At 39.1% G+C, this 27759-nt stretch overlaps 2 protein-coding genes across 2 annotated transcripts in view; one reads left to right on the top strand and one right to left on the bottom strand.

Annotated features, from left to right (window-relative positions):
* Positions 1–3992, bottom strand: part of NBAS (NBAS subunit of NRZ tethering complex) — a 183715-nt gene extending 179723 nt beyond the window's left edge. Inside the window, exon 1 of the mRNA XM_055809968.1 lies at positions 3649–3992. Within this exon, the coding sequence (XP_055665943.1) occupies positions 3649–3792 (144 nt within the window). The 5' untranslated portion in view covers positions 3793–3992. The remainder of the gene's footprint in view (positions 1–3648) is intronic.
* A 3220-nt stretch (positions 3993–7212) lies between these two features.
* On the top strand, positions 7213–27542 carry DDX1 (DEAD-box helicase 1). The gene is made up of 26 exons (XM_013301548.3): positions 7213–7330; positions 9319–9370; positions 10347–10410; positions 11125–11154; positions 11418–11514; positions 13297–13344; positions 13461–13544; positions 14477–14560; positions 14988–15064; positions 16304–16376; positions 16489–16565; positions 17364–17478; positions 17988–18126; positions 19097–19157; positions 20332–20430; positions 21118–21207; positions 21808–21996; positions 23022–23073; positions 23529–23675; positions 24395–24486; positions 25025–25097; positions 25521–25593; positions 25712–25754; positions 25977–26072; positions 26790–26910; positions 27220–27542. The coding sequence occupies exons 1-26, from the start codon at positions 7315–7317 to the stop codon at positions 27348–27350; spliced, it is 2223 nt and encodes a 740-aa protein (XP_013157002.1). The 5' UTR covers positions 7213–7314; the 3' UTR covers positions 27351–27542.
* The last annotated feature ends 217 nt before the right edge of the window (positions 27543–27759 follow it).

The raw sequence follows: 27759 nt of genomic DNA, 5'->3' as shown, positions 1-27759 counted from the left end.
TCTCTCCCTCTCCTCTTCATTACAATTATTATTGCTATTGTTGCTATTATTATTATTTCAATTAATAAACTGTTCTTATCTCAACCCACACTTTCTACCTTTTTCTGATCCTCCTCCCTATCCCGGAGGGGGAAGGGGAGAGTGAACAAGCAGCCATCTGATACTTAGTTGCCAGCTAGGGTTAAACCACAACAGCTCCCAAATTTAAGTTACTGAAGTAAAGATTAGAAGTTCTATATGCAAAGTTTGCAGTACAGAAACAGCCTTTCAAGTAATCAGGCTAGCATCTGAGAACATGTAAGAAGCCAACACAGCTGTACTAATAGGTAGTGTTCCAATTCAGGTTGATCAACCAGGCAATAACCAGGCATTACAGCAAAATAAGTGAGAGTATAAATTATTTCTTACAGCTATCATAATACCCCAGGGAAAGCTGCAGTTTCTTAGGGAGGTTAACAGCAGAGCCTCTTAATCCAAAACCTTTAACAAAAGTTCTCAGCAAAAATATTTCCAAAAATGACTTATACCTACTTAATTTTTTTTTTTAAATATTGTTAGGGTCCACCCCTGAGCCTAAACTACAGGCTCCTATTCTACAAGTTAAACCCTTCACAAAGCTGATTTACTATTACACTCTGAAGACGTGAATTTTATTTTTCATCATTTATTCCTAGCACCTCAGCAACAGCAGTAGCTACTAGATCTGCTGTATTTCTTTTTTAATTCATTCCCATTAGGGAAAACAACTTCAAAGTCTCCTTCACTAGAGCATACCAGTAATAAAACCTAACTAACTTCCTCGCTGACAAGACACCCACTTAGTTTTGTATTTTGTTGCACACACAGCAAGGTTATAGGGGGCAGGGGGTGTTGCGGAAATCTCAGAATATGAGATGGCAATGAAAAATGCTCACAGAGTCAAGTGATACATTTGATACATTTCAGAAGACAGACAGTACTTGTCTACTGGAGAAAAGTTCAGCCTGCCTGTATTTCCACAAATGATTCCTTAAGTCCTCCCCTGCAACCACTGCCTCGTTCACTATTTTCATTGATCAACTACTGTCTTGATTCCTTTTATTCTCATTATATGTTTCAGGGTTCCCAAACAGTACATTAGATACAATCACATCACTACGTTGAACACAGACTGCTTGATTTCCACACCACTCTTGTCTGGCCTTGTTAGTTCCTTGCATGTGTCCTTTACAAATAACTGTTATTTCCACCCACCCCACCACCTAAAAAAAAAAAAAAACCAAACAAAAAACAACACCCAATCAAACAAACAAAACCCATAAAACCTTATTGGGAAATACAATACAGGTGAATACGAATACTAACAAGAACTAAAAGTAAAGCTAATTTAGGGTTCCAACTTAAGAAATCCATGCCAGTTTTATCAGTGTCTTGAATTTAACCTGACTTTACATGTTCATCACAGGGCTCATCCTCCAACAGACATAATTACAGTCGTTAAGTGCTCAGCACTGTGCAATTAAAAATGCATCATCCCAAATGAGATAATAGAAAATTAAAACAAAGTCAATAGAGCCCTGTGAAAAGTCTGTTCTAAGGCCTTGTTTTGTATCCTAGGTGACTGCGTAGGAAGACACTTAATTCATTTCCCATTGCAGCAGTCAACTTCCTTTTTCCCTTCCTGCTGTTCCTCACCTCAACCATTCCAAACCATTCAGTTCTACAAGAAGTAATGCAGGGAGTGTTCTGTGACTTCTTCTGAAAAGTGTGACTAAACCAGGATTTAAAGAGACATGTTCCAAAAGGAAAGTCACAATCACCTAAATAATATCATTGCTAAAGCAACCTTAAGGTAAAACCAGAATCATACTGAGAAAATAATTTGTTTGCCTATTATGTCTGTGTAAAATCAATTTCCCACTAAAATTGTAAAAAGAGTATCAGAAGTGACCTTGGCTACTGACAGTTCTCAGGAATGTAAATCCAAACAAATTACATAGCATAACATTTTCAGCCTTCCTATTTCTGCCATTGAAGATGGGAATTATCTTGAAAATAAAGTAAACAGGCAAGAAATACAAAGTTTAAAATACCCTGTACCATTTGCTGAAGTTCACAAGCAGAATTCTACAATGCATAGAAATTCTATCAGAGCAGATGAGGATCCCAAGACTGTGGTTCCACAATTACTTTATATCAGCATACCCACACGCTGCCACTGAAGGGAGGTCTCACACTTCACTCAGCTTTGACTGAAACATTATTCACCCCACTTGGTACATGAGCACTAGGATGACCACTCAAGAAAAGGAAACGAAACAACATGATTGTTTCTCAGACTAATTGGTTTTTAATCAACTAACCATACAACTTCCATACTAATGGCAGCTGAAGAGAAGGGATACTTGTCAGAAGTGTGCCCCCTTTACATAGTTGGTAGAACCAGTCTCATGCCAGCACACCGAAGTCCTCCTCACAGTTTACAGACATATAAATTGCTTTCATATGTTGCTAGAAACAAACACAATTTACCATCTCTCAGAAGCCAGTTAAATAAAAATAGGTGTATCTGTCTACTCACCTATCTGAATAAAGTTAGCAATTGGTTACACCACAGTAATATTTTCCAAACACCCATACCTGTTACTGCAACTGAGGACTTACAGATCAAGAGAAACAAACAAAATCACTTTCTGATAAACAAAAACATATTTTTATGAGAATGGCTTTAGTAATTATAATAGGTACATTCTTCCACCTGTAATTTTTTACATCTTCTCTGTTCAGATGTTCTCATAAAGCATAAAACTTTGTTAAAATACATCCATAAAGTACTTTTAGTGGGAAATGCATTAACAGCAGCAGCGGACTTGAAAGTTCCTACAAGAAAGAAAACCATATTGCTTGCATATTCCATGTCCAAATCAGACAAGAGCAGACATAGAGGCAGCTAGTTCAGCGTATCACAGGATAAAAGACCAAAAAGCAAAGATGAAAGAGCTTTTTAGCTTTTCCACTGACCCATAAAGAAGAGCAGACAGAAGCAAACAAAAATTTTAATACAAGAATGACATTTTCTCATCTTTTCAGCTTTGGCATCAGTTTGTGTGCCTTGTGGATACACTGTGATACAGTTCTCCTTTTTAACCCACTTGTGAAAACACAGGTGAAACCACTGCGATGCACAGGTCTAGAGAGGGATGTGGTTCTCCTCATGCAAACTAAGCTCAGTACAGACCTCGCTTGCACCAGGACAGCTTCCACTGCTCTCAGCACAGCTCTTTGCTGGAGATGAGACCCCTCACGGCTTCCCTCCCGTCAGCTGAACAGCAAAACCTGACACACACTGCTCACGGGCCACGAGCAGGAAAAGCTCAGAGGCATCTCGGGCGGCAGAGGCGAGGGTGACAACGCGGGAACCAAGCGACGAGACCACGTCAGGGGCAGGATGACCGCACGGAGCCCCTTCAGTGCTTGCCTCTGCTGCCCTCCCCGCTCCTGTGCCCATCAGGAACGGAGCGGGCAGCCCGGCGAGCCTCCCCGGGGCTACGGCCCGGCCCCGCGGCCCCCAGGGCGGGCGGCCTCCCCCCGCCACAGCCGCCACCCCCGCCCGCGCCTACGTGGCCGGTCACCTCACCCGCAGCCCGGCCACGCCGCGGCGACACACACCTGCACCTCCGTCTCCGGAGGCCACTCGGTGTTAACCAGCAGGTCGTACAGGATATTGCCCTTCCCATCCTCCTCCTCGACGGCACCGAACATCCCCTCCTCTCTCGGCACCGCTTCGCCCCGCTCCCCGCCGGCAGCGGCCATGCTGGCCTACTCCCCGCCCTCCCAGCGCCGCAGCAGCGACGGCGCCCGGCGGAGGCCAAACTAGTAACGCCCGGCAGCTGCCTGGGCCCGGCGGCCGTTAACTCTTTCGGCGGCGGCGCCGCGCCCCGCTTCTCGCCTCGCGTCGGGGCCAGAGACCGGTGCCTTCCCCGCCCGAGCGGGTGCGGAGCGCTGAGATGGCAGCTGCTGCGGGGGAAGCTCGAAGCGGAGGGCCGGGCAGCGAGGCCAAGGAAGCCCTCCCCGCCTCAGCCGCCGCCCTGAGGGCCGGCAGCTCGGCAGACCTCAACCTCCCCTCTAAGCCGCAACGGGTGGCACGCACTTTAGGGGCAAGAAACAAAAAGAGGCAGCTACCGCATATGACATATGGTGTACACCTATAGAGAGCATATACAAACAACCCTGGAGATCCACAGCTTGCCTGCTGCCCCAGGGGGCCCCGGAGGCCTTCTATCCAGCACCCACCAGTGCCCGGTGGTAAGGAGCCACCGGGGCCACCCTGCCGGCATGGCGGCCCCGCTGGCGCAGCCCCCTCAGCGGGCCTGGCCGGGGACACACCTGCCACTGCAGCCCTGTGCCAGCTGTCCAGAAGGCTGATACTGAGAAAACTTAGGGCAAGGAACTCCTGATGTGGGCAAGGCCAGAGTGTGCTAATTAAACCCTGACCGAATAGGGAAAAACTAATGGGGGCGAACATGGCCTATGAAGGCACGGACTCCAGTTGTGGTGTAACCAGGGTCACCTTACTGTACAGAGAGGCTCATATTTATATCTCTGAGCCCAGATACAAATTCCAGCTGTAAGTACTACCAAGCTCACAGCAGAAACCATTCATGCAGTTATATAGCTATATATCACTATAAGCATGCAGACACCTGCGGTGAATGATGAGACGGGATGCAGCTTGATGCAAGCAAGATGTCAGTTTATTAGTGATTTTCTTACAATTATATACATTTCTACCTTCTACATCTTACACACTGATTGGTTAAATCTTAAGCGTAAAAAACACTGATTGGTTGACATTTAAGGCACACTGTTAAAACAATAAAAACTGATTAGTTTACCTTGTCATAGCAACAATTTCTATTCTAAGATTAGGGGTTTTCTTCCTACCTGACTTTCGTGATTAACAGAGTTCCTTATCAGCACTATCCGTTCCCTTGTCTGGCTACTTGTTCCTCTTTGTCCATCTGGTTGCCATCTCAACTGCAAGGGCTCAAGAGTCTGCGGTTAGCTTGCTCCTTTGTTCCCAGGGCTTGTGCCCTACAAGTTCTAACACGTCTCTATTCATCAGGCTAACAGTACTTGGACTCTTGTCCTTGAGGCCTTGTCCTACGGACACCTATTTGCTACTAGATAACCATGTTTATCTTTCTTAACTCTCCTTCACAACACCCAGCTGTTCTCTCATCTCCTGCCAGATCAGACATTCTCCATCCTCCTCTCATACATCTCTCTTCAGACATTCTCTATCCCCCTCTCTCTTATCTTCCATCAGTAATGGTCAGACATTCTCTGCACTCCTCTCACACATCTCTCTTCAGACATTCTCTATCCCCCTCTCCCACAGGAAAAAAAGCAAAAGTGACATTTTTCTCACAAATTTTTCTTCCAAGCTTAATGACACTATGTAGAGCTAAATATTTCAGTCCTACAAATGTTTGCGCTCATAGAGCTGAGGTCTCTCACACAGGTAAAAATAAGCCTGTTTATAAGTTACTATGAAAGTACTGAGGTTTAAGTCTCTTTCCTGCGACTTTATAAAGCATTTGTAATATTGAAAGAAAATTATCTCACACCCTATCACTTCTGCTTTTGTGCTCTAAATTTAGCTTGTGTTTAGTAGCCTTTTAGTCCTGTAGGCAGCTGTGCAGCCTAGAATTAGGTTAAACTAAAAATTAAATTCTGAAACTAGGGATTCAGGACAATGTGAAAGCTGTGTTGGGTACTTGGGAAACACTTCAGGAAGAAACAATTACCAAGGCAAAAAACGTTTTCTGGCTGTCTCTTTGCTTAATTTTTCTTTAACTGTATTTGATGATGTAACTTGTAAAGCAATGGCTAAGTATCACCTCCTGTCTGTAAATTCCAAATGCTTGTGGGAGATTTGTAGTAAATTACACTCTGGGTGCCACGCCAACAAGCAGTACGATGTATTGATATCATGGTCTGCCTACTGTGATTTTCTCAGATTCACGGTCTAATCTGTAGATTATTCATATCTTTGTTTTTAAAAATTATCAGATTTGTCACTTACCCAAAAGCAAGCAAAATAATGATTGACAGATATAGCGAATAATAGTGAAAGTAAGCACATAAAATTCAGGTACTCCCAAAGAAATTATTAATGTACAAGAAGACACTGTGATGCAAACGGCCTGGTACTAAAGTTATAAAATACCTGCTGTATTTCTCTCTGCACAACACCTGGTTTCTACAGTGTAAGTCAACAGTCAGTAGGGCTCAGTGAGTGTTTTAAAAAAGGTTTTCAAATAAACTTCCAGGGCAAAACCAGTACTCGAATTGTACACACTGGTCAAGAGAATGACATTGTCAGATATGTTGTTGTTTATTTGTCCTTTGAACCAGATGTGTCTGTATGTGAAGCCTGCCTTAGTTGTGTTTCTCAATGGAAAAGAGTAGATAGTATTTTATGCTGTGCCCTCCATTTAGCAAACAAATGCAGCGTTGATTCATGGTGTAGATTTAGAAAAATGTAAAGCTGCAATTTTTCTTTTGCAATCTGATTTTATTTTTATAATAACACCCCAGAAATTCTTGCCTTTTAATTTACTAGAAATTATCCTAGAAAGATTGTGCAGAATTTGGGGAAACTTCTGTAGAAACTGGAGAAGAATGTATCACCATTAACTTATGTCTAGAAAACATAAATTGGTGTGTGTTACCTATGTGCAAAGGTACTTCAGTTCCTATGAAACTCTGAATACTTTCTGCCAAACGTCCTTATTGTAGAAAACTATGCAAACATGAATTACACCCGTGAAATGCAAAGGTGACAGTGTTGTATGCAAATATAATGCAGGTTCTCATTGCAGACACACACTTCGTGTTTAAAACATAAGTTACAGTGGGTGTAAGCTATATTATCTATATGTTCTCCTGCCTTTGCTGCCTGCATGAAGCCGTGGTCACAGGGCTCCGCACGACAGACTCGAGCTTTGATTTGCGGGGGGGGGGGGGGGGGGGGGGGGGGGAAGCCACACCATGCATTCAGAAAAGTGATAAAATCGTGAGCCTGCGCGCACCCTAAAAACCCGCAAACAGACGAAAAATAATTCCTCCTTCGACGCTGTCCTTGGTGCAGCCGCTGCCGAGCCGTGCCCGTGCCAGTGGCTGCGCCCGGCGGGAGCACGGACCGGCCGCAGCCGGAACCCGCCGCACGGCACCCCCGCCGCCCGCCTCCCACCCGGCGCCATAAAGCCGCGGACGCGCCTTGCGCTTGCGCTCGCGGGGCCGTGGTGGTTGGCGGTTCTGGGTGCCAAGATGGCGGCGTTTTCGGGTACGTGGTCTTGGCTTGGGTGGGGGCCATCGGCTGTGTCGCCGGCAGCAGAGCACTGGGAGGGAGGTTTCTCGCCTCAGGCCTTTGCCGGCGCCTTGTGGGGATGGCGGCTCCCGGTCTCCCTGCGGTGGACGAGCCCTACTAGCGCCGTACGCAGCCCCTCGGGCTTGCCCCCCGTGCGGCATCCTCTAACGTGTGTATCGCGTAGCAGGCTTAAGGTCGAGAAGCCTGTGGGGGTGTAGGTGCTCTACGCGTTCCTTGGGCTTTTGCAGGCCTTCGAAAGGGGTTATCAAAATGGATTTGCTGGTTTTGGTGTATATGTGGTATGCAGGTATCCGGCAAACGGGGCTGCTTGAAAGTCAAGACTCGTTCTTTGGGCTGACTGATTGCTGTTAACAGGAGGCTCATGAATATTCTGTGTATTGCAGTGGATGATAACTTAGAGTAGCTCTGTTCTGTGATATGGTCTGAACTATGTGTGTAAACTGTAATCTACGGTGAAGGAGACAGCATTGCTGTCGTCCCACCCCCCCTGTACATACATGTACACGCAGGTGACCAGTCAGTGTTGGGGATTAGGGTACTGTAAAGTTTCAAAGTATATGAGGGTTTTAATTTGTTTCTTTTAACTGAAGCATCCTCTGTAGATTTAGAGATGAGTTTATTTGCTAGACAGTAGCATAAATTTGGTTGTAGTTGAGGAAAATGTTGTAGTTACATTGTTTGATTAAACCCTTCTACTGTATATTGACTAAAACTATGTGAACTGGAAGGATATTAGAAATCTAGGGATTTGTATATAATTTGCAAATAGTAGCTATTTTTATTATTATGAAAAAAGCTTTTTGCTTATGTGGATTGTCTAATTTTGTATATAGGTTCATAGGCTGACCCTTGAAAATACTAAAGCTTTCTGAAATCTTGTTAATCATGTTTCTTACAACATTTGTACTATAGTAAATGGAAGAATAATTTTTGGCTACATAGATATAGATCCATATATGTCAGCCTGGCTCTGTGTGTGTAGGATATGTGAAACTCAGCATGTGACAGTGTAAAGGCTAGCAGGTGAAAGATCCCTTTAGAAAGGTATGTATTTGTACTTAAATTGTTCTAGAGTAACCCTATGCACTTGAGAAGATAATCACAGCTAAACTGCTATTTTGATGGTATAATACCATTTTTTGGGTTGGTTAAGTCTGCTTTCTTCCCCCTTTCCTCTTGCCCTTATTGAGTAACTGCAGGCCTCTTCCCCTCCCCTGCTTTTTTTTTTTTTTTAAGTAGAATTTGTTGATCAACATACTAATGTTATTACATGGGCTCATGTTTAACTTGTCTGAGGCATGACTATCAGACCTTGATAGGAGTTTGCCGGAAGGGGTATCCAAGGAAAAAACCTTTCAAAGTTAGATGTGGTTAGTAACTGTTTGAAAATCAAAGCATTGTCTAGTTAATGTACATGCTCGAAGTGTGCAAGGCAAGATTTAGTGAAAAGAAACCTAAGTGTTACAAATTTGAGTCTTTATAGGGTACAGGTTTTTTCTTTTTTTGAAAACTGTTCCCATCACAACTGTAGAGAGAGTCAGGATATTTGTGATTTAACAAAGCTTTCTTTGTTGTTTGCATGAGCAAACGTGTTTACTTAAATGTGCAAAACCAGTTTCCTTAAATATGCAAAGATAAGTGCCTTGTCCTTGAAATGTTACTCCATTCCCAGTCCTTTTGTTTTGCTGCTATGTCAGCACCTGCCCTTATGCCTAGTATATGCCTGACTTAGTGGGCTGTAAGTGGGGACAACTGTTGAAACTGTATGTGGGGAAGGGAGAATGTGTTTTTATCACGAGTTCCATAGAGAAGGTTGCATGTCCTGTTGCCAAAAAAAGTGCTTTTTTTATTTTTCTCTGTAGTTGGAAGTCTTGACACTTGGGAATCATTTAGGCTATATTGAAGTAAATAACGCTGCTTGTTCCTTTTTTCTTGTTTTACAGAAATGGGTGTTATGCCTGAGATAGCTCAAGCAGTGGAGGAGATGGACTGGCTGTGAGTAGGAAGGCATTTGAGCCTTGCAAAATCTGATTTGCCTTTAAGCAATACATGACACGCTTCTTAAAATACCTTTGCTGTCACATTAGAACAAAGCAGATGAGTTTTCCTTTAACTGTCATTGCAACTCCATGCACCACTTTTTAGCGTGAATGACTGAAGAACACTTATTGTATAACATAAAATCTTGGACAAGCAAAGCACGACTGCTAGTACTTCAATGTTATTTTTTTGACAAAAGCCTCCGTGCTTCTGATTTGTTTATTAATGTATTGTGGGATTACTGGATGTACAATACTGTCACATAGCTTATGCTAGTTTAGTAAATGTTTTTCAGACTGTGATCTGAATTTATATTCTTCAGAGTTGATGCTTGTGTATCAGTGTTCTACAAAAGCTGTTCTTGGTGTAATTACTTGTTTGGCTAAAATATTTCTCTTCAGAGCTTGTTTTGAATTGTTACTCAGAATGTTATCAGTATAGACAATCTTACTGCATGTAGTTCTTTTCTCATATGCATGGTATTAATTAGCTGTGATTGTCTGAAAACACTGGTTGCATTTAGCTATCTTTACTTTCTTTTCCAGTATTGAATAGCAATCTTCCAAATGATGGCTGTGTAAATGGCTTTAAAAGTGAAACTCACATGAAAGGAAAACAGAATATATAATTAATCTGGGTTTTTTTATACTTTAGCATAGTGATGAGATGTAGCCCTCTTGTTAGTGTACAACTGAATCCACTGCATCCCCTAGTCACGTCCTGTCAAGGTGTCTCCTGTTCCAAGCTTTCCTTGTAAAGGGAGTCCTTTTCCTTAGCTGCAAGCCAGAAAGTGGCCTGCATTAATGCATAAAGCCATTTACCTGTTATTTCCCATATTGCAGGTGACCATGGTTTTTGTGAGTTCCTATGTAAGCAAAACCAGTTTTTTCTACTGATAACGCTGGCTTGTGTAATGTGTTCTTTGCTGTAGTCTTCCTACAGATATCCAGGCAGAATCCATTCCACTGATCCTGGGAGGTGGTGATGTACTTATGGTAGGTATGCAGGATAGCCCGATTCCTAGAAAGCCTATGTCTTTTAATTGTTGTTTGTGTAATAGATTTCCTTCTTTCCAGAAGGATCCATAGTTAGACTAGGTCTCCAGCCCTTCTTCAGTAGAAGGTATAGTCTTCAGCTAAAAACCTGTTTTGTCCAGCTGTTGTTGCAGATGGGATTAATTCTCATCAGGCTTTATTTTCTGACTACTTGACAGGCACTGCCTTATGAATGACAGCTATCTGATTTAATCTACTCTTCTTTTTGTTGTAAATACCTGACACAGATCTGCATAGAACGTGACTGATGCTGCCTAAGCAAATGCTTTGGTATTGATAACCTTGAAGATACCAAATTAGTATGGCTTGTTCATTGTGCCTTTTGCAGCTCTGTGTGTTCTTGATTCTGTAACCAAAGTAACGCTTCCTATAATCTTGTGTAGTGCCTCTAGAGATCAGACAAACATAGTTTTTCTAGTGGGCCTTGGAAGTTTCTGGGGTTTTGTTTTTTGTTTTTCTTGTTAAGTCTGTTGTAAAGGTTTTCCCTGTTTGTGTTTGCATTTAATTTGTGTGAAGTAATGGCATTACTCTATAATGTTTTTCTGTATTATACAGAAGTAAAATTAAAATTAATTTATTAAAATAGAACAGTAGAACATTCCTTACAGTGGAAGTTGCAGCTCTGGTTAAACTCTTAAATTTTTCTTCCTATAGGCTGCTGAAACAGGGAGTGGAAAAACTGGTGTAAGTAATCAAATTCAAATTAACAGGAAATAAGTCTTTAAGTGGTGAGAGGTGGCTTGTGTGTATGCATACATACAGGGAGAATGTGTATATGTTTGTATATGTGTTTAAGCAATATTATTAATCGCCTTTACAAGCATATGTGTAGGCACATTGGAAAGTGTTTCTGGCCCTGGATATTGTACCTGAAAACAAGGCTGACTGTATATCTGGAAGTATCTGTATAATACAAGCTGTGGAATGAAAATAACTTTCCCTTTTAGGCTTTTAGCATTCCAGTTATCCAGATCGTTTATGAAACGCTGAAGGACCAGATGGAAGGCAAGAAAGGGAAAGCAACTATTAAAACTGGTGGGGCAGGTAAGTTAATAAGTGTCACACTCCTCAAGTTTCGAACTTAAATCATACAGATTCAGTCAACTCCCAAAGTGAAGTTAACCTAACTTGCAATTAGATAAGTGTTTTTTCCTTTATTTGGAATAATGTGTATGGAATATCATCACACCAGATCTTATAAACCAGTGAATGTAAACTTACTGGTGGAGTCATCGAAAGAACTGGGGCATGTTTTGATACTGCAGTCTCTCAGTAATGCTTGTTAGCTTCATGTTAAAGCTAGCCGATCTGTAGAAGAATGAAGCTGGGTTAATTATCATTGATAATATACGGTGGTGGGTTGGTTGATGTAGATAGGGTGCAGCTGTGGCTGGTTCTGTTAAGAGGTTGGGCAGCCAATGAAGAGAGCAGCCAAGGAAGAGAGAGGAGGAAAAAGCAGAGAGAAGAGGGAGAGAGTGCACCCAGGATGAGGAGAGCTTAGGAGAAAGCAGCAGAGGGACTGGCATGAAGAGTGTGTTGGTATGAGATGGTAAAAGACCTTGTTGCAGCTTGATAGTTTGGAGAGTGCTGTGACACTGATCCACACAACACTTCAGTGTTATTCTGAAAGCCGTACTGGTTTAGTGCTTTGCAAGATGTGAAATGGTAGTAGTGTCCCGCTTAAAGGAATTAAAAAAAAATCTTCAGTTGTAGGGATGAATGAGACATCAGCAGTGACACCCCAGAGTTGATTTAGGCCTCTTAAGTAAGCTTGAGCAAAAAGCTCTTCTAGACTCAAACTTGTGTGGCTGGAGTAGCACTGCAGTATGTCTTTCAATTCTGTGCTGCATAAAGCTGTTGCTGTTCCTTTTGGCACTTGGCTAGATGCAGAGGCTGAATAACATCTTGAGTTGCTGCAGATTTGAACTAGTAAACATTGAACTCAGCAGGAAATGCACGGGGCCAGAACCCACTGATGAAAAATGGATTATAATGGTGACAATATCCTCACAGTATTTGAGGATCTGTTGTACATTTGTTTAAATAAGCTTGCAACTTGAAAGCTAGTAACAATGTCCAGTCCATGGTACTTACAGATTTATGTAAGTGACAGTAGCTGCAGAAACAACACTCTGAAGATGTTGCAGAAGTTCTCATCTTTCAGCTTTGTTGTAACTACTGCTACAGTAGTGGTGAACAGTAAACTTTAAAAGGAAAAAAAACCCCAACCTCTTTGAAAGAATGTAATGTAAATACGCTCAGTTAATCCTAATAGAAATGGTGTCTAGTTTAACAAAAATCCTTATATTGTGAAACATCTTGACTTACTGCAATATGTTACAGGGCATATGAAAATAAGTCAGAGATTTTATGTGCTGTATGTGCATGTATCTTAGCTCTTCAGTAATTAACTTTGATAATCTGAAAAATATTTTAATGTAAACTTGGAACAGAAATAGCAAATACATTTCAAATGTATTGCTCTTGATGTAGTTTTGGATATTTTCTAGCTGATTTTAATTGTGATTATGTGGAACTCTAGCTTATTTTGTAAATGTCTTCATTGTTGTATTTTTAAGTAACTTCATCTGTGTGCTCTGTAACGAAATAATCTAAACCTTTCATAGAATACCTTTGTATTATGCATCTGTGTCCCTCCAAGTTGGATGCTGTCGTTTTGACCTTGTATGAATTGTATTGGAACAAAGCTGTCTCACCAGGCAGCGAAGCCAAACACTGTAGAGCCAGTGTGAACTTCTAATTTGAGTTTTCCAGTCTTACCTTCTTGGTTTAATGCTTGTTTCTTTTGCTGTGTTTCAAACTTAGTGCTCAATAAATGGCAAATGAACCCCTATGATAGAGGATCAGCTTTTGGTGAGTTGTCTTAATGTTTGCTTGGTGAAAAAAAAAATAGAAGAAAGTATCCTTTAAAATTTATTTTAAAAGCAGTTAAGCAATTTCTTTAACTAAAACTATCTTGTCATTTTCAGCAATTGGATCAGATGGTTTGTGTTGTCAAAGCAGAGAGGTAAAAGAATGGCATGGATGCAGAGCAACTAGAGGCGTGACTAAAGGTAGATACAAAATTCTGTATTTTGGAGACTTCTAGAAAAGTTTCAACTGAAATGTCTGCTTGTTACCCATTGTTGTAGATGGTTGCATTTGAACCTTCTTATCCATCTGAGCAAATGTGCAGTTACTCACTTTGCTGGCTGAAGGCTTTGGAATGGCAAATACCTCTGGTTTGTTCTTGTGTTGTAAATTACCTTTTACTTGATAGGGGATTGAGATAGAGGAGACAGAATCGTAACTAGTATTCACTAGAACTTATTTTATCAAGGTGTTATCAATAGGAAATAGCTACTCACATAGTACTTCAAGTTGTTTACTTGCACACTTGACACAGATACATGCATGCACAGATTTCATGGTTATGTGGTTGGAGCAACAGCTGAGAGGCCAACCCCCAAGTTTTCACTTGGAAGCAGAGTCATATTGAGATACTCCAGTGGTTCTAGGTGGGTGTTCAGAGAGACCCTCAGTCTCATTTGGTCAGGTGCACAAATAATCCTGTAGTCTGTGTGTACTTAGCAGCTAGTTGGATGTGGTTCAAGTTCCATAACCAGTTGTTGATGTTAGTGCATACTGGTGGTCTTGTATGTAAGTTTATTTGGCAGACCCCCGGTGCTGTGAGTTTATCAGTTCTTGTGGATTCAATAGAACCAGGGGCTTCTCTAGCTTCTTTTGGAGCCTTTTACACACTCTCTCTCAGCATGTACTACTTCTGTCTTTTGCCTGCTGTTCTCTGTTAATGTTTTTTACATACATAGGTACCTATAGAACCTTTTCTATACATAGGTACCTATAGAACTAACACAATAAGGGATTTTGACACTTTCAGCAGGGGTGTAGGTGTTAGACTTCATGGCCCTGGAAGTAGCCAAACTGAACCACCTTGATGAAACTGAAACTTAGGTGTTGCTTAGACCCTTTCTTTCTCTTAAAGGTAAATACTACTATGAAGTTTCCTGTCATGACCAAGGCTTGTGCAGAGTCGGTTGGTCAACTATGCAGGCTTCACTAGATTTGGGTGAGTTTACTTCAAAAGAAGAATCCCCTAAAGAATTTTCATATTTGCATGGAATGGCTGGAGTTGTGCCCTACTCTGGCAGAGAATGGGCTCTTGGTGAAGGATAGCAATATTGGGGAGCTTAAAACTTTCCTGTAACAGGAAATAAGTTTAGGTGGGGGCAACGTTTGTCTTTTCTGACTTTCCCCTTTTATTTCAGTTTTTTAATTGACATTTTAATTTTTTTAATGAAGATAACTGGAGACTAGTAAAATCAATATTTTTATAGCAGTACATTTATTGTTTTAACATACATCAAAGCTAGAAATCTTCAGCACTGTGTATTACTATTTTACATGGTAGAGTTAGAGGCTTCAATTGCAGATACAAAGAGGAAAAAACATAACCTGTCAACAAAAAGGTGAAAAGCTTTACTTTTTGTCTTTAGGCACTGATAAATTTGGCTTTGGCTTTGGTGGCACTGGTAAGAAATCTCACAACAAGCAATTTGACAGCTACGGTGAGGTAAGCTTGAATTGCTTATTGGTAGAAACATTAGAAGTTTTGCATGTTGATTCTGTGCTGTAACAATCAACTGTCTTTCATAGTAGTACTAACTTTTAAGGGAAGATCACTGGGCAAAAACACCATGAAACATTGAAGCATTTTTTGATAAAAGCGTTTTTAACAGATTTAACAAAAGCAGTTATCAACTTGAGGCTTATGATTGTGGCTTGAGTGCAAATATGTTGACTCTTACTTAGAAGATAAACCTTTTTTGTGTATTATGGTTAGAGGCTGACTGATCACTTGGATTTATTTCTTGACTTATGTCAGTCTTAGCTTGGATTTGGCGTCTAAGTGAGGATGTCATATCCTGTTTATTAGTAGTTAAAGCTGAAGTAATCTCAAAACTTTCTAGCATTTAAGTCTGTGTTTTGACATAGTAATAAGATGTAGTTATTCACGCTCTTTTGCTGGCTATTGAGTTGTGTTTGCTATTAGACTGTTACATTAATGTGTGCTTCTGAAACTGTCTTTCAGGAATATCTGTGGTGGGTTTTGTGTAGCATGCCAGTCAAAAGTTTAGATGTTTAAGCATATTTTATATAAAATATGAATAATATAGCAGAAACTCTAGTATCTTTGTGGTATTAATGAACTTTCAATGCCTTAAAACCTGCAACTTCTATGACTGTTTTGTAGCTTTTTCTATAGTAGTGACTTCTAAGCTGTTGAATTAGAAGCAGAATGTTTTGAATACCTTCATAATGAACAGATTTCAAGATACTTAATGACTTACATAGGTACTGCATGCATGTTATGTATACTTTCTCCAAGACTTAGTCTTTTTATATAGTCAGAATACAGGTTTCTGTTACTGTGCTTGGTGCTTCAAGCTTAGATATGCATTGGCTAATACATGCATGATTAATGCCCTTTTCCATAATGCATAATACTTCCAGGTAAATTACTTAAATTTATCATTGTCAAAGTGTGTGGTTTTAAAGTAAATTTAAAGCAGCAATAAATGCTTAAATATCTAAGATAAATTGGGCAGCTTACAGAAGATTTGCAGTAAAATAAAAATATACATGTTATTTACAGTGGTATTACTGGAATAAATTGAACTTGCTTCTTAAAAAATCAGCATTTAGTAGGGAGAAGTGGGAAAACTGTAAAAGTTGACAGAAGATAAGCACCAAGTTTCTTAATACACTGAAGCTAACATTTCTTAGCTTCACAAACTTCTTTTTCTTATAGGAATTCACTATGCATGATACGATTGGATGTTATCTAGACCTAGACAAAGGACAAATAAAATTTTCCAAAAATGGTAAGTTTTATTCACTACTTTTGAATTTTATTGGGCTGCTTGTATTGGAGGAGGGGCAGGGAGGGGAATGCAACACACCTGCAAAGTTTGACTGAACTAACCCTGCTTTCAGGGAAGGACCTTGGCCTTGCATTTGAAATCCCACCACACGTAAGGAACCAAGCGCTTTTTGCAGCTTGTGTACTGAAGGTAAGTTAGGAATATCACAGATGGTGTAAGGTCACAAAAATTGGTCTAGTTTTGGTAGCTACTTATGTATAAAATTTCAGAGCCACCTACAATTGCTGTAGTTGTGCTTGTACACTATCTGCTTTTGATCCACTATTATTTCACTCCTGGAGAGGTCACCAGTGTGTTAGCTTTGAGTACTGTTCAAGTTAAATACCAAATGTTTAAATTCAAATTGAAATACTTACATGCTATTCTAACCTTATATTTATAACTAATTAGTAATACCAGTGCTACCTCGCCTGTATTAAACTCTGATATACTGTGATTAAACAGATACAAGCAAATAAATTGAAAGTGCCAAAATTCCTGTTTTCCTTTATTTTCAACTCTAACATTACAGTTGGGTAGCAGTATGTCTTTCTGGAGTTAGTATATCTGGGATGATCTCTTACCAAGTAAAGGTTTTAGCAGAATGTTCTCTTGGTCAGAGAAATGTACAAGTCAAAAGTGGTTTTTTTACTAAATTGTTTTGTCATTGAAAATGAATGGAGCATAGAAGTTCAAAAAATGTTTCCTTGATTATGTAAACCTGGGGATATTTCTGATGTAGAAGAAAAGAGTTTCAAGAGCTAGAACCATTTATAAAATGTCTGGCAGGTTTTAGGTAAGTTAGGAAGGGAAATGTGTAAGATGGGAGAAAATGCTGCCTTCCCTTCCTGGTCTAGATGCTTTCTCATGGGGAAATTAATCATGGAAGTGTTTCTCACTTCATGGGATCTCTTGAATCTGTATGACACAACTTTTTTTGAAATCTAGAATGCTGAACTGAAATTCAATTTTGGTGAAGAAGACTTCAAGTTTCCACCAAAAGATGGCTATATTGGTCTTTGCAAGGCTCCTGATGGCAGTATTGTAAAATCACAACACTCAGGTAGGTTATATATTTACACTTTTATCAGTTCTATATTCAGATTGTGTTACAGAGTATCTTTTGATCACTTTAATTGCTTGATTACTGCTGCATTCAAGGTCTTACAATTATGTTACTGGTAGAAATATTAGTGCTTTTAAAAAGTATTCCAGATCTTCATCTTAAACCACAAATAATCTAACACTTTGAATTTAGAAATGCATCAGATAAAGACAAGTTAGCAAAGTTACTGAAGTGTCATCTTGCAAGTAACTGTATGTTTAAGCTCTGCAATAGAACTAATCATGCTGCATGGCCAGTATACCCACTATCATTGCAAGATTCACTTGTAATCTCTGAATATAAATCTGAAGGTATTCATAATTGAGTGAGCAGTAACATGATCATTTAATGGAGCATTTAGAATCATTAGGGTTTAGACTATTAGTAGAAAATCCAGGTTTGTTTCTAGTAAAAAAATTCTGGGATAGGACTAAATTTGTCTTAAATGTCATGTGTTTCTCACTTAGGAAATGCACAAGTGGTTCAAACACAGAACCTTCCAAATGCTCCAAAAGCATTGATTGTAGAACCATCAAGAGAGCTGGCAGAACAAACTTTGAACAATGTGAAGCAGTTCAAAAAATATGTTGATAATCCCAAATTAAGGTAACAGTGGATCGATTATAATTGTATTTATGGTATTGTCCATGGACATGAATTTGTGGGGGGATGTGGGGTGTTCCACTCTGTAGCAAAGTGGACATTACTCTGCAGTGCTACTGATAATAGCCTCAGTAATACCTGCTACCAACCAACCTTCTGGCTTTTCAGCTATAATCAGACCAGATGTGTTTTGTCTATGTAGTGCATCTTTCTGGTATGACAAATTATTTGGTTTTTTCTGCACTTTATCAAAGGTGTATGTAACTTAATGTTTTTAATCAAGAAAAGCACGTGTTCTGCTTATTGCCCTTCTCTTCTGAGCCATCTTCCTGTGCCCCCCCACCTCCCCCTGCCCTTGTTTTATTTATTTTTCATCTCCAACAAATAGTTACATACAAGGTGTGTTCAGTTTATATTAGTGTGCTTGCAAGACAGCTGTTGTGGTGATTAGCATGGAGGTGCAATTCTGAAATGCATCCTCTACAAGCTGCTTTGGTCTAAAGTTGTTTTTCTTCTGACTGTGATTATAAAACTTAAATGAACGTCTCCATATTCTAAACTGTAGTCAATTTACAAGAGTATTTTGCCAAAATTGCAAGGGAGTAGCAATGGGGAGAGGCAAGCTATCATGTAAGATTCATTTGGTTATCTGCTCTTTACATTTCTAGCTTTCAAGGAACAGATTGTTTTTTAAAATGAAGTCAAGGAGTTAAGGTGTTTAATACAGCTCTGATAAACTAGTCAAATTCAAATACAATTTGGTAACACAACTTTCATGTCTTAAGTTAAAATATAATACACTAATATGAATGGACAAACTTAAAAAAAAATATCCTGCTCTTTTGTTCTTAAAAATACTGTTCAGATCTGGTAATAGTCAATTACTAATAAAAGAATCAGTTTTCAGCCAGATGTTTAATCTATCTTAATATGATAAATAAGCAAGTATCAAAATACGTTGATGTAATTTCAGGGAACTGTTGATTATTGGTGGGGTTGCTGCAAGAGATCAACTCTCTGTACTGGAACAAGGAGTAAGTTTGTGTTAATGTGACTTAATAGTTTGGATTCTGAGTAACTCATAATGTTGCCAGAGAATAGTAATGGTGCTGCTTGTAATTCCTGTAAACCTGATGAAAAGAAATTGTGCAGTTGATGGCAAGCTCATGTTGCACTGAGCTAGCACTTGTTGCTTTATTTCCATGGCAATTGTCAACACAAATGCTTATAGTACTTGGTCAAATTCTATTGAAGCCTGAGTAGATCTGAAAATTTTAAAATAAAGTTGTGATTTTTGCCATTTGTGCTTAACCAACAAGACTGAGATAGTTTTCCTCTTAACTTCTGCTCCATGTCTGTGTGAACAAAACTGGCCTGCTATTATCAGGGTCGACCTACACCACGAACCAGTCTTACATAGAAGGAGCCAGTCTAGCTTCAGCAGCATGGGATGTATAATCAAATCATTCATGCTGTAGGGATAGCATAGTCTTTTTTAATTATTATGATTTTATTTAAGAGTTGCTTTTGGAAATGAGACCCCATCACAACTGATAAATTTTCCAGTGGCTCTAGCCGCAAAAAATGCAGATGTTTTTCTCCTGAGCAGGCTTGAACTGGAAGATTGCTAAACTTTCATGTGAATGCTAAATTCATGACAGTGAACCCTTCCATCTGGCAAAATCTTAAGTTATTTCTATAGCTGATAGACTTGATATGTATACTTTCACAGTAAGAAAAGTTGAATTTATTTTATACCCATTTAAAAACAGATCTGTTTGTTGGCTTCAGATAACAAGGTTTAACACAGCTTGGGAAGTGGGGGAGGGGAGAAGGCACAGCACTTCTCAAAATAAGGGAAGGTTTTTTACATGGGGCAGATTCTTCTAATGAAAAAGCCCCAGAATAGAAATGCAGGTTGCCCAGAGAGGTGTTGATTTGTCTGTCCTTGAAGATACTGAAAATTTTATTGGGCAACTACCCAAAGTAACTTGGGAACTGTTCTTCATTTGCATGTGATGGTGGGAGTGGAGGCCACATGACTCTAAGAGATTCTTCCAACCAAAATTGCTCTAGGATTCTATGAAGTTGTAATAAATAAAAGATAGGGCATCATACTGATAATTGTATCATAATCTTTAATTTAGATAAAGCTGGTAATGCCTCTAGTTAGTTATGGGACCAGTTCATACTCTTTGTGTTTCACAGGTGGATATTGTCGTTGGAACTCCTGGAAGACTGGATGACCTGGTCTCAACAGGAAAGCTTAATTTGTCTCAAGTCAGATTCCTGGTTCTGGATGAAGCTGTACGTAGAGAACTAAGTGATACTTAAGTTCTGTTCTTAAATGCAGTATGTCATTCACTAAAAGAGTCAAGTGAAGCATCATTGTTCTATAGCATTTGGTACTTCAGTGGAACAGCAACTAGCTACCTGTGGGCTATTCCAGGTTTATCTTGTTTTGTAATCATAGCAATCTACATATTTTTCCCCTTATAGCCTCACTTGTAAAGCTGTTTGAGTTATTTCTGATTCAGAAATGTATTTCAGGCTGTAGTCACAAGGTCGTAAAGTCTGCTTCTGTCACTGTACAGGGAACTTGAAAGGACAAAACCAAGATAAGTGTGTTTTATTATCCTGCTGCATTGTCTTGAAGGCAATGACTGTTGTAGTCAATATGCTGTGAAATGAGTGCCTCTAATCAGTTATAGTACAACTGAATAATCACAAAGATGGAATGCCTTGGGTTATTAGCTAGGAGAAGCTGCTGAGACAGATGTTCAGTTTCTTGTGAAGCACAGCAGATGTACTTTGGAATATTCCAGATGTTTACTTTTTTCTCCTTAGTAGTAATATCTTAGCCTGACATTGACCTGTCCAGCTAATCAAAAGAGAACTTCTGAGCCTACAAGTGTATTGCCTATTTAACTTAAGTGTATAGACAGAGAAATGACAACTAAAAATTGCAGCTTTATTTCTTTTATTCCCATGTAGGATGGCCTTCTCCTCCAGGGTTACTCAGATTTCATAAATAGGATCCACAGTCAAATTCCTCAAATAACTTCAGATGGGAAGAGACTTCAGGTATAAAATTTGTTCGTGGTTTTGGGTTTTTTTTTTGTGATGGGTTTAGGTTTTGGGTTTTTTTGTTTGGGGTGGGTGTATGTTGTTGGGGTTTTTTTGTGGTGTGCACTGCTTTCAATTGTTGACCATTACATGGCATGGACCTTGCTGCTTTGAAGTAGTTTGTTATACCTCATGTTCAAAACTAATGCTTGTTCATTAGGTTCAGTAATGGCTTGTGAATATGTATTAGCATCGTAGATCTTGAAGCCAAGTGTTTAGCAGTATTTGAGTTACTTAGATGTAAATGTATCTGAAAAATGAGTGACTACATACATTATGATTTCTAATGCTCTAGTAGTTTTGATTCATGTGCTCTTAGTAATTTTGCTTTCTTCCTCCTAAATGATTGGGGTGTTGTAAGAGAAGAATTAAAGTTACTCTGTGTCTTGACTCTTGTCAGCTGGGTCATTCCTGTGATGAGGAAAGCTGGTCAGGGACACTTTCTGTTGTGCTACGTTATGGTATTCAACTACATAACTTGCTTCCAGCTCTTGTCTGACCTTTCATGCTGGGAGAATCTGATCTTCAGTGGTATCTACATGGCTTTTTTCTTCTTAGGTGATCGTGTGCTCTGCAACACTACATTCTTTTGATGTGAAAAAACTATCTGAAAAGATCATGCATTTTCCCACCTGGGTTGATTTGAAAGGAGAAGATTCTGTCCCTGAAACTGTACACCATGTAGTTGTGCTTGTAAATCCAAAAGCTGACAAACTCTGGGAAAGGCTTGGCAAGAATCATATCAGAGTAAGTGAAAACTGTTTGCCCATGTGTACTTATTAGGCTCCAGTTCTGAAGAGTAAATGTTGTAGGACCTTTGTCAGCTGTTGGCATAACTTAGTATCCGAAATGGCTTGTTCCATTGTAGTCAGCATTATGATATTGGTGATGTTGTAACATAGTTTCTGAACAGCACATTCTTACAGACATGATTAAGGAAAATCTTGATAAAATAACATTCCAGTCTGTACTGGAGAACAATGACACTGCACTGCTTTTTCACTCATTTCACAGCTAATGAATCTGTGGCCTAACTGCAGCTAGCACCTGTGTTTTCCAATTGATCAGGAAGAAGTAAACCTTCCAATATAGATCATTCTGTTGAGTGGTTTTTGTCTCAGAGATGAGCTATTTTTAGAGGAATGGACTTAATCTTAGACTATATTTGAGACTAGTTTAATTTCTACATTAACCTGACATCTATTCATGTGAGAAAGTGGTGGTTGTTACTGAAGTCCTTAGTTTTTGAGTTCTGAATAACCTGGGACTGTTTCTTTCTCAGCAACTCTTACACAGTTACAATTGATAGGTTTTTCTTAACCTTGTTTTCTCTGGAACCTCCCTTTGTCAGGTCTGTTAGGGCCTTTTCCCTAAATCTTAGCATTAATTTATTTTTCTTGGGTTTTGTATCTGATTCAGCCTCGCATAGGGAGAAAAGATAAGGAGCAACACTGTATATGATTTAGCCATGCTTATAGTACATTTTTTCATGTTTGGTGGTATGGCTTTTAATTCATCACTTTGTTCAAAGGTGGTTTCTATTCAGTGTCTACATAAATAATTTTATTGTCCTTTGTTTATGAAAATTTTGTGTGCTTAAACTCAAGACTTTTCTTCAGCTAAAGGTAGATTAGCTTATCTGGTGGGAGAACAGAATGCTGAGATGACTTTTAAATTTAATTTCTTGCTAATTATAACTTAATGGAGTTCAGTGTTTCCTTTGAAGTATGGACTGACTTCGGGGGCGGTTATTTGTTTGTGTTTTTTCCTAGACTGATGAAGTACATGCAAAAGACAATACACGACCTGGCGCTAACACTCCAGGTAATCAGCAACACTAGTTAAATAATAGCTTGTGAAGTAATCCTTTGTAAATGTTACAAAGTAAAGCTAAATTATACTAGATATCAGCCTTGAGTCTTGTTCCTCCAAACTTTTGTTTCTACACTTTAGTAGTTGTGAAATGTGTTTCTGTAATAAGGGAGGAGAGAAAAGTACTTGAACATTCATTTTTGTGGGTATGTAAACAACAGGCGTTTGGTGTGCATAAATAAACCTGAAACTCCTGAGGAGTTTTGTCCTTTCTGTATTATACTACCTTGGAGCAGGGGAACATGGGAGTGTGTGTGTGGGGAAATTGCAAGTCTAGCTCACTTTCTTTGCTAATAAAATTTTATTAGTCTACTGAAAGGCTAGAGAAAACTTCAAATGTATGCCATTCAAAGGCTCTTCATACTCATAAACAATTTGACTGAAGTAACTTTTTTACTTTTACTTAGAAATGTGGTCTGAAGCTATTAAAATTCTAAAAGGAGAATACACCGTTCGGGCAATCAAAGAACACAAGATGGACCAAGCCATTATTTTCTGTAGGACTAAAATAGACTGTGATAATATGGAGCAGTACTTCATCCAACAGGGCGGAGGTAATATTTTTCACAAAATAGGAAAGTGAGCACAATGTTATTTCAAAGCCAAGATGTTATGGTAGAGGGCACTGGTATTTGGACTTCACACAAATAAAATTGTGCTTAAGGTTTTTGACATACTGACTGGGTGTAAAATTCAGGGTTGGGTAACAGGCAGCTGCAGGGATGCCCCGTGTGGGAGGAGGCAATGAACTGCATTGTACCTGTTCCAGCCAGCTTTGAAATGACTGGAAAAAATCCATCATGCACCAAAATTTGAACCAATGAGAGCAGTATATGTTTCTGCTTAACTGTTTATATGAAAGTAGTAGTTGCTATGGGCAGGAGACATGGGAAGAAGTGCATGTACATACAAAAGTAAGTACATAAGGAGAAATGTGAGAGAAAACACAGGGACACTGAAAGGGGATGTGTGGGGAGAAAGGTGAAGACACAGGTCTGGAGAAACAAGGGAAGCTTAGATTAGGGAAGGAGTAAGGAGACATGCCTGCATAGACCTCCTGGGGGGGGGCAGGGCGGGGAAGGTATTTTTTAAATTGTTTTGTTTTTCTCCAATGCTTCTGTCAGTAATTAGAAATCTGTATTAATTGGTAATAAATTAGGTGAAATTACCCGTACTCAAGACTTCTGCTCACAAAATGTACTTTTTTCCAGTTCTGTATGGTGTTGTGTCATAACTTATACGTGAAGTTATTAATGCATAACAACCCTTTCAGGCCCTGATAGGAAGGGACATCAGTTCTCATGTGTCTGTCTGCATGGTGACAGAAAGCCTCAAGAAAGGAAGCAAAACCTGGAAAGATTTAAGGTGATGCAGCAGATTCTTGAAGCTTTTTTCCTCACTTCCTGGTACCTGAAATCATATGTTAATTTGTGTTGCTAGTTCTCCATTTAAAGAAAACTGTGTTCAATTGACCTATGACCCCCTTCCTAAAATTGGGAGGCACAAGTGGAAATCTGTACTGTCGGTCAATATGACCTTTGAGCTGTCACTGACAGGATTGTTGAGCTTACTTTTAAGTAAAACCTGTATTTAAGCTCCATATCAGATTATTGTTTTTTAGTCTTTGGTTTTTGAATATTAGAAAAAGTTATTTAAATATTAGACAGTTTGATTTTAAGCCATTCATTGGTGTATACTTGCCTTAGGCTGTTGGGGAAAGAAATAAGGATGTAAATCGATCAAGCTGTTAATGTTCAAAAAGCACTGTTGCACTGTGGAAGAGTTTTAAAATGTACAGAAACATTTCCAAGGTGAAGTAAATGCAAATGACTACTGTTTCATTGCCTGGGATTTAGCTTGGCTTATTTAGCACAACAGTTCTTTACAACTATGTTTTTTGTAGAGAGGAGATGTCCGTTTCTTGATCTGCACGGATGTTGCTGCTAGAGGAATTGATATTCATGGTGTTCCATATGGTAAGACTTACCTTAAGCTAAGCTATTGAATTGCATACGGCTTCAATGTATTTGCAGTTCTGTCAACTAGTTAAGACGGGTATATGACTTAAAGCTTCATTTTAAAGAGTTGCATATGTTAAAGGCTTGAACTAGGCAACTTCTAATTTGATTGTTCAACATACCTTCTCAGATTCTCGATGGTGTTCTGCATTGTTGGGGATTCTTCGTTTTTTCCACTCATAGAGAAAGCAATTTTATAGTGCAGGCCTTCAGTGTAGGTATTGCAGTTAATGACACCTGTAACCTGCTGTAGTAGAATATATAAGTATGTACATGGGCTAAGGAGAAGCATTGCAGCAATCAAAATCACTTATTTTAGGTGTCTAGTCTGTGACCTTAGCTCATGTATCTTGTATTCTCTGTGGATTGTGTGTATCTTAGTTATCAACGTCACACTTCCTGATGAAAAACAGAACTATGTTCATCGAATTGGGAGAGTAGGCAGAGCTGAGAGGTATGTATGTGTTCAGACTAATCACCATGTTTTCTGAATTTTTGTTGTTGTTGTTTTGTAACTTGGCAATAGTTACTGAAATACATTTTTCTCTCTCCCTTCTCCCCTAATACTTCAGGATGGGTTTGGCAATCTCTCTTGTAGCAAAAGAAAAAGAAAAGGTAATTACACTCCAAAGCAAAATTGAACAGAATTTTTTACTCTTCTATCCACAGCTGATGTCAGCCTTTTAATATCCTTCATTGGAAAACTGCTTGTTCGTTCTTGTTTAATTGGAAGGGAACTTAAATAGCATGAAAAAGAATTCAGACATCTATAGTTAATCAAAATGAATGTACTCAACTATTTCAAAAAGCTTAGAAGTTGTTTTCCTTTATTTTTAGGTTTGGTATCATGTATGCAGTAGTCGTGGAAAAGGGTGTTACAATACTAGACTGAAGGAAGAAGGAGGTTGTACCATATGGTACAATGAGATGCAGGTAAATGTTTTGCTTAACCAGAATATTCCAATTCCTCTAGAAGACTGGGATATAGTTCTTGTTTTAGCAACGTAATTGAAATACAAAACCTCCTGATTCCATTTGAAGAAGAAATTAGAAAGTGATACTTATATCTTTGATTATGAAAGCTTATTTTAATACTTCCAGTCAATTCTATCACTGTCAGCTTCTCTATAATATTATAATCAAATGCTTTTAAAAGTTACAGGATGTAAGTTACACATTTTTGTTTAGGTGGTTTGTTGCAAAACTATAACTTAAAACTGTTGTTCCTCTAACCTGGAAATAGTGTGTCACAAGCACATTTTTATTGGGATTTGTATGTCAGGTATGAACGCTTGTTAAATTCACAGTGCTTCCCTTCTTTCCACGTTAAAGAGGGGCGAATGATAGGTCATCCATGGCAAAATAAGCTTGGACTGTGAGCTCTTCAAAATAAAGTAGCCCCACTTACATAAGTAGGATAGTATGTAAAATAAAGGTTTCTAGGTAGGGTAAAAACATACTGAAATTGGAAATGAACTTGTATAGTCCATTTGAGGAAAAAAATGTTAGTCTATGGTGTCTGTGACAGAGTTGTTGTGTGTACAACTCCTGTTGAAACTACTTGAATGTGACTATTCGGAACACTAGTCTGACTGAAGTCTTGGACCATAGGAGTACTTTGTGACTTTGTTTTTTGGTGTTTTTCTTAAGTTGCTGGGAGAGATTGAAGAACACTTAAACTGCACTATTGCCCAAGTTGAACCAGACATAAAAGTACCGGTAGATGATTTTGATGGGAAGGTTACATATGGGCAGAAGAGAGCTCTGGGTGGTAAGTATTGAACTACCCTTGAGTTACCTTGTTATGCAACACTCAGTTTCTTGGTTGCCTGCTGTGTAACTACAGAATGATAGATTAAAAAAACCTGATAGTTCTTTGCTGTCTTCTGCCTATGTTACATGAAGTCCATGGGTTGCAAGCAACCAAAGGGCATGTATGCCTGTGGGTTTTTTTTGTTTGTGCTTTGTGTTTAACAGGTTAATGAAGTTACTTTAACTTTCTGAATGACTGGTTGAGCATTATTATTTCTGCTGAAAAATGGCTTTGAATACATCATTTAGATTGGGTCTCTTTTGGCAGGTGGACTGTATAAGGGCCATGTGGATATTCTGGCTCCTACAGTACAAGAGTTGGCTGCCCTTGAAAAGGAAGCGCAGACATCTTTCTTGCATCTTGGCTATCTTCCTAACCAGCTGTTCAGAACATTCTGATTGTGCCACAATTGAGACAAGGCTTGAGTTAATAAATGCTCTGCCCTGCAAATACAAAAATCCCATACTGCCTCTGAGTAGCAGTAGTTAGAAAAGGATTAAAACTAAATGTACTTCTTGCATGATGAAGAGTGTGTTGAAGATTAACTGGTAGCTGTTGAATTGATAAAATACAACAAGTCAAAGATGAAATGGTTTCTTTTGCTTTTCTTTTGCCTTGCTTTGAGGATTAATTTGCGGAATTGTTCTTTGCATAGCTTTTTGAGTCATTGAAAATATAAGTTAAGCAAATCTGGAAGGAGAGTGTGATTCTTTGTAGAATATATGTTAAAATGATTTAATTAGCTGTGTACTGAAACTTTTGATGCTGGGCTTTCTAAAGATGCATCCATATTCAGACAGCTATTTA

The sequence above is a fragment of the Falco peregrinus genome, chromosome 7, assembly GCF_023634155.1.
Source record: "Falco peregrinus isolate bFalPer1 chromosome 7, bFalPer1.pri, whole genome shotgun sequence".
NCBI lineage: Eukaryota > Metazoa > Chordata > Aves > Falconiformes > Falconidae > Falco > Falco peregrinus.
Note: the sequence above shows the minus strand (reverse complement) of the source record. Positions and strands in the feature narration are given on the sequence as shown.

Coding starts and splice junctions, on each gene's coding strand:
- DDX1 (XM_013301548.3), top strand. Junction 9,371..10,346: donor GTGGAGGAGATGGACTGGCT/GTGAGTAGGAAG, acceptor TCTTTGCTGTAG/TCTTCCTACAGATATCCAGG. Junction 14,561..14,987: donor GCAGGCTTCACTAGATTTGG/GTGAGTTTACTT, acceptor TTTTGTCTTTAG/GCACTGATAAATTTGGCTTT.